We start from the raw sequence: 9,908 nt of genomic DNA, 5'->3' as shown, positions 1-9,908 counted from the left end.
GAGACCCAGGAGATCAGGGAGCAGAGAGGATATGCAAGGCTTAAGAAGCCTGGAAGGTCCCACGATCCACAAGACCCTCCCCGTGGGTGCCCAGGCAGGAGCCGTTCTCTTCGGGAAGCGGCGCCGTCCACAAGTTGTACAGAAAGTTTAATATACAGCAGCGGTTCATGCATGACGTCACACCATCCAGGCTGGACCTTTGGGTGGTGCGGCACCTTAAAGAGTCCCCCTCGGTCATGTAAGCACCCCGCCACTCATTCTCCTCTCAGGAGCCCCAGTAAACTCACTGGTTCACCAGCTCAGCCTAAGGTAGAGCCATTCCTTTAGTCTGTCGGGAGTGTCCAATCCGGGATGAACGGATATTTCTTCATACTTCCCCAGAGAGAGCCACACTGCGCACCCCGAGAAGGTTCCCTCCCCCCCTCCCCCTCCCCCAGAGGAACCCCAGAGTCCCAATTCTCCAGCGGTTGCACAGTCTTGTCTTAGCTTCCTTATATGTACAATTAGCCGTGTAGGGCAGAGAACAAGGAGCGAAGAGGCCAGTGGATTTTAGCCCAGGTCGGTGTTGGCTCTCAAGCCTCCAAGGGCCCAGTGTGGGGCTCCCACGGATGGCTAAAGCTAATGGAGAGCTAAGGGGCAGAACAGCGGAGAGACCGGTTCCCTTGGACACGGAGGGCTCAGTTTATTTCACCAGGAGGACCTGATTCTTCTTGCCACGGGGAGGACGGAAGACCACCTTACGGAGAAGCCCCCCCACGGCCAGCACAAAGACAACCAGCAGCAGCAGCTTCAAACCCCTGAGCACGGAGTCCGCCTTGCCCGGCTGGGCCCTGGACTGCCACAGCCACTGGGCTCTGGGCTGTCTCTCAGCCTCCAGCTGATCCACAGAGGCCGTGGGGTTGAACTGGGCCACGAGCTCCTGTTGCACGAAACATCTGTAAATGGCTGGCTGGAAGACCTGCAGCTTCTGGCCGCCGCTGTGGAGGTCCATGATGGTGCTGCTGTACTTGCCGGCAGCCAGCTGGTCGTGCCAAGTCAGAGCGGTGTTGTTGGCTTCCCAGTGGACGGGCCTGGACGGGAGGAGCAGAGGATCACACTTCAGGGTCCCGGAGAAAGCTGGGACTGAGGGAGCTGGGGGCAACAGCTCCGTGTTCCCCAATGGAGCCGGGGGGGGGGGGTGCCGGGGAGGGATGGTCTGGGAAGCTTCTAGACCTCTGTCTCTGACTGGCTGGGTGCCCTGAGCCAAAGCTAGTTTCTCCAGCATCCATTTTCTCATCTGAGAAATGGGGCTATCCTGGAGGCATCTGCCTTGTGAGATACTTTGAACCAATTAGAAGCCCCGTACCTGTACTCCTCTTCACTATTTCCCCTTATAATTAATACACCCAGACACACTAGTGTGTTAGGGCTTTCTCAGCCATGCTGCTCCGATCAGGGTCTCCATCTGCGCTGGTCTGTCTGCCTGGAACAACATCTCTTTCTGGGCTTGGCAGATGCGACCAGTTCTCAGAAGGGCCTTCCCTGATCGACTCCCCACCCAGAATTTTCTTCTCTCCCACAGCCATCAGCCCTTAGCATTTAAAATACTAAATTTCAAGCTAGATGTGGCAGTACACACTGGGTTTCCCAGCACTTGGAAGGCTGGAGCAGGAGGATGACAAGTTTAAGGCTAGCTTGGACTGTGTAGAAAGAACCCCCATTCTCAAAGAGAGAACTCCTTAGTGTAAAATGTCATGTTGTTTTATTTTTCCCAAAATAATGTTCACCACATTGTTAACAAGCCTGGCATGGCAGAACACTCTTTTAATCCCAGCACTTGGGAGGCAGAGGGAGGCAGATCTCTGTGAGTTCGAGGCCAGCCTGGTCTACAGAGTGAGTCCAGGACAGCTAGGGCTCTGTTACACAGAGAGACCCTGTCTTGAAAAACAAACAAACAAAAACCAATTGTGTGTGTGTGTGTGTGTGTGTGTGTGTGTGTGTGTGTGTGCGCACGCGCGCGCAACTTTTCTGAGTAAGTAAGAAGCTATGTTCTTCACTGTTTCCTGGGTACCTCGAATATTACTGAACAAATGGATGGGTCGGGTCCCATGTCCAAGGAGACTAGATGACAGAGGAGATCCTGAGCAGACAGTGTTCTGACAAGGCCTCCCTAAAACACGAAGCTTTTGCCAGACAAGGTCCTGTGGCCGGTAGCCACATCAGACATAACAATTAATCCCCAGTCTAGCCAGACCTAGGTCTAGAGTTGGATACTGTCCATCCAAAATCTATGCATTTCCCAGGACCTCAGAATAACCTTATTTCAAAACTAGGTTATTGGGCTGGAGAGATGGCTCAGAGGTTAAGAGCACTGGCTGCTCTTCCAGAGGTCTTGAGTTCATTCCCAGCAGCCACATGGTGGCTCATGACCGTCTATAGTGAAATTTGGTGCCCTCTTCTGGAGTGCAGGTGTACATGCAGGCAGAACTCTGTACACAAAAAAAAAACAATAGTATTTAAAAAAAAAAAAAAAACTAGGTTACTGTCAATGTGTTGCAATGACAGCATATTTAGGGTAGGGTGGCCTTGCGGTCCATATGTCCAGTGACTTTTTTTTTTTTTTTTTTTTTTTTAGCCAAGACAGATAAAGATACCCAGGATGAAAGCCAAGAAATGATGGAAGCGGGGATGGGGAATGAAGCTTCCAGCCTGGGAATGTCAGAGGGTCTCTGTTTCCCATAAAAGCCAGAAAAAAGATCAAGGATGGATGCTACTGAGCACCTGAGAGCAGGAGGAGTCCCCCAACAGCTTGCTTCTGACTTCCAGACTCCAAAATGGTGAGAAAATACAGTTATCATCATCGTCGTCATCGTCATCATCATCGTTTTGGGAGACAAGGTCTCACTAACTTTGTAGCTTTGGCTAGCCTGGAACGTGTAGAGCAGGCCGGCCTTGAGCTCCCGGGGACCCACCTGCCTCCCTCTCTCCCGGGGCTGGAATTACAGGTGTGCATCACCGAACCTAACCAGCAGCTACTGTCTTAGAACCCTCCTCTTCTGTGCTCCTGTGCTGGCAAATGAATACAACTCCTGAGATAGTCAGATTCCAAGGTTTTGGACTCATTGCTTTGGGCATGAGGCAAGACAAGGTTATCAAGGATGCCGGGAAAGAGAGAAACGGGAAGGAGGTAGAGACGAGCCTGTCTCTCTCGGCGCACCGCAGGAACCTACTTCCCCCAACTAGACTCCACTTCTCCTACCACCGCTTTCACATTACCAAGGGCTTAATCTCAGGATCCAATCACTTCCCTAAAACCCGTCCGTTAACAACCAAGCCTTCAACGCATGGGCTCTTCGGAAGGGGGACCTTTCATATCTAAACGGTAACAATTCATGTTCGTCCTCCAGCTCATCTCGTAGAGCAAAGTGCGTTCATTTACAGAGTGTGTGTTCACGTGTGCGTGCACGCGTGCACGCAATCCTGCATGCACATGTACACATATGCAAATGCGTGTGAGACCAGGGGTCCATGTGTGGGGTGTCTTCCCCAATCACTGCCTACCTTTATTTTTTAAATGCTTTATTTATTTATTCATTTTTTTTATGTGCGTGAGTGGTCTGCTTCCATCTGTGTGCACGCACCACGCCTGCGCCTGGTTTCCATGGAAACCAGAAGAGGCTGTAGAATCCTCTGGAAGCTGGAGTTCCAGACAGTTGTGAGTAGCCATGTGGGTACTGGGAATTGAACCTGGGTCCTCTGCAAGAGCAGCCATCACTCTAAACCACTAGGCCACCGTGTGTGTGTGTGTGTGTGTGTGTGTGTGTGTGTGTGTGTGTGTGTGTATACGCGCATGTGTGTGGAGGGCAGGTGCGTGAGAAGCAGGTCCCTCTGGAGCTTGAGTTACAGGCAGTTGTGAGCCACCAGACATGGCTGCTGAGAATCAACTCAGGTGTGTGTGGGGGGATCAGTAAGCACTCACCACCGAGCCATTTCTCGGGTTCCCCAACCTTTATTCTTGAGATAGGGGCCCTTCTCAGTTCTGCTAGGCTGAGAACCAACGGGCTCCAAGGATCCACCTATCTCTGCCCCTCTTTGCCATCGTGCCTGGTAGGTGTTGGGGATCTGATCTCAGGACCCCAAACTTGCCCAGCAGGCGTGTTATGAGTAGGTGTGGCCCCAGTATGGAGCTTTCAGACAGCAGGGCAGGCTCAAGCCCTGAGGGTGAAGGATTAAGCAGACCGCTGTTAGGGCAGCAGCAGCAGCAGAGCCAAAAATCAGACTCCCTGCAGTTTTACAAACAGAATGATTGCAGGAGACGCCTGAGGAGGGAAAGGAAGAAAATTGTCTCTCCAAGACTCCCGGGAGCTTACTCCAGGACTCTGGCAGTGCTGCAGGCAGAGGGACTATGCTCTGCCTCAGCCTCCGAGAACACAGACTCCTTTGGGCTACAAAACTGAATTTGTGCTGGCAGCTGCTTCCCACCGCGCACTGCTTCCGAAACCATCACACCAGGCTTTGAGACCTGCCACTCCAGACACCTGTGAGTGCTAGAAACCTCTTAGCACTATAATGGTTCTTGTTTAGGCCTAGTCCTTTTGGCATAAGTACAGCCATTGTTTGTTTGTTTGTTTGTTTCAGGCCCACCAGCCACATCATCTCAGCTTGCTGCTGACATGAAGGAATCTCTGTACAGGATCTCTGTACAAGGTCAGTTTTATATATCAAACTAAATTTATATTCAATGAGAAACTCTGGCCTTGTTATCCCCAGCAACTCTCCAACCATAAGCACAGCTGCCCCCAACTGCCAGGCACACATTCAAGGTTAGCTTAGAACTGCTTGCCGGCAAAATAACTTGAATCAGAACCAACATCCTGTGTCACCATCCACACCCCTGTATGCGGATTGTGTTTTTGTTTTTGTTTTTCCTTTATAAACTGACTCTGGGTCCATGTCACAGCTGGGCTCCCAAGTTCCTCTCTGTGTCCCTGGTCATGACCAGTGTTGGGGTGTCGTGACCAGTGTTGGGGTGTCGTGTTCAATAAACCATCACTCTCTCACTGAGACTGGTGCTCCAGTGGTTTGTGTGGGAATTCTTATAACGGGTATCAGCACCTGCTGCTCAAGTCCAAACCTGCTTCACTAAACAGATTGTCGCACTGTTTTGTCTCTTTAAGACTGATAGTAAAGTTCCTCTGATTTCTCTTCTTCCCTCTCTGCCCACTCCATTTTTTTGGAGGAAGGTAAGACAAGAACCAGGCTGGAGACAGGAGATGCTCTCTACTACTTCCTTATGCGCTGAGCCATTGTCCCAGCCTCCTGCGGCCTTAGCAATTCACGCTTAGCTCGAAAAGCTCAGGGCTTCAGTGCCCAGTCCTACCCTGGTTAGCTTTAACTGTTTGACACAGCTTGGAGTCACCTGAGAAGGACTGTCGAGATCAGACTGGCCTGTAGGCATGTCTGTAGGGGATTGTCTTGATCGCTGATTGATGGAGAGCCCAGTTCCCTGTGGGTGACACTATTCCCTAGGTATGTGTTTGAATAAGAAAGCTAACAAAGCATGAACCTGTGAGCCAGTAAGCAGCATTCCTCCATGGTTCCTGCCCTGACTTCCTTCAATGACAGGTGTTTGGCTGGAGCCTGAAGCTCGCCCCTGCACAAGCTGAGAAACCCCATCTTCCCTCCTTCTCCTAACCCCTGGTGCACCTGAAAGCCTCCAAACAAAGGAAAAGTGCCAAGGGCCCAGTTCCAAATTCTTGGCAGCTATCCCAAACTCCTCCCCTGAGGCTGCCAGCACCCAAATCACCACCTAAGTGCTCAGCTCTTGACCTACTAGGGCACAAATCCAACTCCTGGCTGACACGTCATCACCCCTCGCCTAAAATCTATAAGGCTTCCCGCCCTAACCCAACCACATGACTTCCTTAAGCCGTTTTTTGTTTTTGTTTTGGGGACTGGTGAACCCTTCCTAGTAAGCAACACCAAATAAACTTGCTGTTATCTGCTTTTAATCGTGTCTGATCTGCCATATATCTGCATCACTGAAAGACAGAGAGAGGAGAGAGGGAGAGAGGGAGAGGGGGAGAGAGGGAAGATTAATAGGCCAGGACCTGTAAACTAAAGTCAGCAACAACAAAAATAAACAAACAGTGAAGATGATCAATATTAGCAACCCAGAAGATTTTTGTCTTATGGGCTTCTCTGACCTAGCTGGAGATGATTCTTCTGGCCATCTCCTCCGTCATCTACGCTCTGACACCGACAGAGAACACAGCAATTCTCGAACCTCCAACTCCTCCATACACCTGTCTTCCTTCCCCTCCGGTCTCTCCTTCCCTGACCCCTGTTTTCCTCCAAGCACCTTCCAGCAGCTGCTCTGGAATCTCAAGGGCCTGGGGGGAGGGGAAAGCCAGCCACACTTCTGTACGGCCCAGCATTCCACGGTTTTAGAACTGTTTCCCAACCTCTGTGTTATGACGTCATCATGAGCACAAAGGTCCTCTGGCGGCTGGCTGCCATGGCTCAGATCAGTGGTTTTGTGGAGTCTACAGTTCAGACCGCCGTGGTCTTCCGAACGCCTCTCTGTAGCCATCCAGGGTGGATGACCGTTTGTGTGAAAAGCCTGAAAGCGCTTATGTGGACACAACCTTCCTGGAAAACGAACACTGCACGGCTGCTGTCTTCTATTGGTCACATGCCGGGACTTGTTTTGGTCTCTTATGCCTGCATTGGTAAGGGTGTGCCTCAAGACCCACAGAAGACACGGGGAAAACCGTTGGAACTTGGGGGTCTCACCTCATTGCTGTGGTTTTCTTTCCTAGGGTTATCTAATGTCTGACTACACTCAGGTTCACAGAGAATCCCGAGACCCTCCTGCTCTCTCCTACAGTGACAGCCTCCCTCAGTCCACCGATCCACACCTCGAGGAAGGAGATTTAAATGGGTGATCTGACGGACTGGTGGCCAAAGACTCAAACTAGGGAGAAGAAACACCTCGTCCACATCTTGGACTCAGAGGACACTTAGACCATAGCTAATTATGGTTTCGATCAGGCTGGAGAAATGGCTTTCAATCCCTTTTCATCAGTCCCTTTAGTTATAACAATGTTCTCTGACAAAGCAGACACAACAAATTCAGAATATTTAAATATCACAAACTACATTAAGAAATAATAAAAAAATGTTTTTCTGTGTCATTGAGCGCATGATTGAAGGTAATTTTGTGGAATGGGTGAGACTGCTCTTCATGTTGAGTGCAGTGCCTTCACCTGTTCTAACAAAATGCTTAGCAGTTTCAGCCTTCTTTTTCTCTCCACGTTGTGTGTGTGTGGTGCGCATGTCTATGTGTAAATACTCATCGGTGTGCAGGGGCACACGTGTGTGCCCCAAGTTGCTGTCGAAAGTCTTTCTCAGTTGTTCTTCCACCGTGCTAATTTAAGCCGGGTTTCTCAGGATAGCCTGGGGTTCATCCATACAGTCTCTCTCTCTAACCAGGGAAAACCAAGCTGCTCTCTCTCTCTCCAGGGGTTCCCTGTCTCCACTTTTCAAGAATTAAAATACAGGTGAGCCACCACCGCCATCCTGGGATTCAAACCCCAGTCTTGTAGACTGTATGGAGACTGTTCTGACTCTTAAGGTATCTTCCCATCCCCAGTTTTGTCGGTTTAAAAACTTTAAAACGTCAAAGAGGTCAGGGAGAGGTGAGGGAGAGGGACTGGAAGGAGAGGAGGGAGGGGGACTGCGGTCCAATAAATAAATACATGGATAATGAGAAACGTAAAATGTTGGGTCTTGGCCAGGTGTGACGCGCACAGCATTAGTCCCAGCACGTGTGGGCATAGGTGTACCTCTGGGAGCCTGAGGCTATACGTCCAGTTTCAGGCCAGCCAGGGCTACATAATGAGACCTTGTCTCAAAAACACAGCCAACCAACAACTAAACAAACAAACAAATGAAACAAAATATCCACTTTGGGGACAGGCAGACGGTTCAGTGGTGAAGAAGGCTGCGGCTCTCCCAGAGGACCCAAGGTTGGTTCCCAGCGCCCATCTCAGCGGGCTCACAGTTGTCTACCTCTGACCTCTGCAGACCCCTTCACTCATGTGCACATGCCCACAAACATACAGACACACACAATCAAAAGCAACAGGAAGCCAGGCGATGATGGCGCCCAACTGTGATCCCAGCTCTCTCCCCAGGCAGGTGGATCTCTGTGAGGTCAAGGCCAGCCTGGTCTACACAGTGAGTTCCAGGATAGCCAGGATTACACAGAGAAACAGACGAAACAAAAACAAAAAGTAAATTTAAAAATGTTCACATTGCTTTGCAAATATCCACACTCTTAACTCACAAAATGTTCTCCTCACGCTTAGTGAGTTAAGAGGAAAGGCACGACTTAACCGGAAAGCCTTGACCGGAATTGCGTACATATTCTTGCTGTAGGTTTCAGCGGCCTGTGCCCAGCGTCCCTTGCCCCCCCCCCCCCATTGCTTTCACTGACTCCTAGTGACTGCCTGTGAGCTGACCTCCCAGGACCCTCTCACTAGCCTGGCACAGATTCACCATGAAGAAGCCCGGGTCGGGGGACCAGGGGCCGTGTTGGCGAGGAGGCCCCATCACCTGTAGATGGACGCCGTGGGACAGGTGAGCCACGCAGACTCCGACTCCTCCATGACCGTGAAACTGTCAAAGACGACGTAATCTCCGCCGCCGCGGGTCGGAGCGGGCCGGCAACTCACGAGGCAGGATTCCACCTGCATCTCGGGCCTTAAGTGGAAGTAGTGCATCCTCTGCCCTCCCAGGTAGAGGCCGCAGGGTACCGACTCCTCCAGGGGCTCCTTAATGTAGCAGTAGCCCAGGCGCTTGCGCTCGCCCGGCTTTCCGCAGCTGCTGCACTCCTGCCAGGGTTCCCACCGTGTGTACGCCATCTCATTGTGGCCCAGGCTCAGGGTCGTGTTCATCAGGGGCTTCTGACCCAGCTGGAGGTGTGTGGTATGCAGTCTGTGGATGTCCTGGAAATCGATCCTGTAACTGGCCACTTCGGTTCCATTCTCATCCCGGCATTGGTAGAGGCCTGTGTTGAGGGGCGACGGGTTTGGAATGAGCAGACCACCGCGTGGGCCCTCTACCACACTGAAATCACCGGCCAGGCCGACGGGATCGCCATCTTTGTCTACCTCAGAGAAGGACCAGTGCGGCGTGGGGGTGCTGCATTCCAAGAGGACGCTGTTTTGGGAGAGGAGGGCCAGCTGACATTCCTTGGCCTGGGGACAGCTGACAGAGACGTGGAGGCTGGACAATGGGAGCGCAAAGCTGAGCAGTATCCACAAGATGGTGACCATGGTGGACTGAGAACGGTGGCCTGGCCGTGCACTGGCCACCAGCCTGGGGATTGTGAGGTCACCCATGAACCCGAGCCTCAGGCTTGCGCAGTGAGATGGGCTGAGAGGCTATGAGGCCATCGCCTCCCCTGTGACAAGCGGAGATGTAATTTATCTAGCCAGGGCCTTTCGAGGCCACCTGCTTGCCGAAGAGGTGAGTTTCCTTCCCCGGGCACCGGTGTCATGCGTGTGAACACTGTATAACCCTGGCAGGCCTGGAACTCACAGAGATCCACCTGCCCTGCCTCCTGATAACGGAATTAAAGCTATCTTCCACCACAGTCTACTTTTTCAAAATCACCATACGTATACATCTGTGTATATATGGCGTGCCTGTGTGTGAGTGAGATTATTTGTCCCGTGTGTGTATAGGATCCTGCAGAACAGGAGAGGTGTTGAATCCCCTGGAACTGAGTTACAGACAGTTGTGAGACCCCATGTGAGTGCTGGGAACCGAACCTGGGTCTTCTGGAAAAGCAGCCCACAGTGCTCTTAACCACTGAGCCATCCCTTCGGCCCCATTCCCTGGGGAAATAAATTTCATGTGTA

General features: G+C 51.5%; 1 protein-coding gene and 1 long non-coding RNA gene across 2 annotated transcripts; one reads left to right on the top strand and one right to left on the bottom strand.

The window, feature by feature from the left end:
* Positions 1-587: 587 nt before the first annotated feature.
* Positions 588-9,428, bottom strand: LOC129667164 (protein FAM187B-like). Its single transcript, XM_055594648.1, has 2 exons — positions 8,599-9,428; positions 588-1,070 (listed from the first exon to the last, which is right to left on the bottom strand). Exons 1-2 carry the CDS (start codon positions 9,384-9,386, stop codon positions 683-685), a joined length of 1,176 nt encoding a protein of 391 aa, XP_055450623.1. The 5' UTR covers positions 9,387-9,428; the 3' UTR covers positions 588-682.
* On the top strand, positions 6,487-7,180 carry LOC129667165 (uncharacterized). The gene is made up of 2 exons (XR_008718707.1): positions 6,487-6,710; positions 6,801-7,180. It is a non-coding gene; the product is annotated as an uncharacterized LOC129667165 (long non-coding RNA).
* Positions 9,429-9,908: the final 480 nt, after the last annotated feature.

The sequence above is a fragment of the Psammomys obesus genome, unplaced genomic scaffold, assembly GCF_907164565.1.
Source record: "Psammomys obesus unplaced genomic scaffold, mPsaObe1.curated_primary_1811, whole genome shotgun sequence".
Taxonomy (NCBI): Eukaryota; Metazoa; Chordata; class Mammalia; order Rodentia; family Muridae; genus Psammomys; species Psammomys obesus.
Note: the sequence above shows the minus strand (reverse complement) of the source record. Positions and strands in the feature narration are given on the sequence as shown.

Bases quoted from the DNA above. Each gene is read 5' to 3' on its own strand.
- LOC129667164 (XM_055594648.1), bottom strand. From the start codon at position 9,386: ATGGGTGACCTCACAATCCCCAGGCTGGTGGCCAGTGCACGGCCAGGC. The intron at 1,071-8,598 runs GTGATGGGGCCT...CCTCCCGTCCAG, and splicing joins CCCACGGCGTCCATCTACAG to GCCCGTCCACTGGGAAGCCA.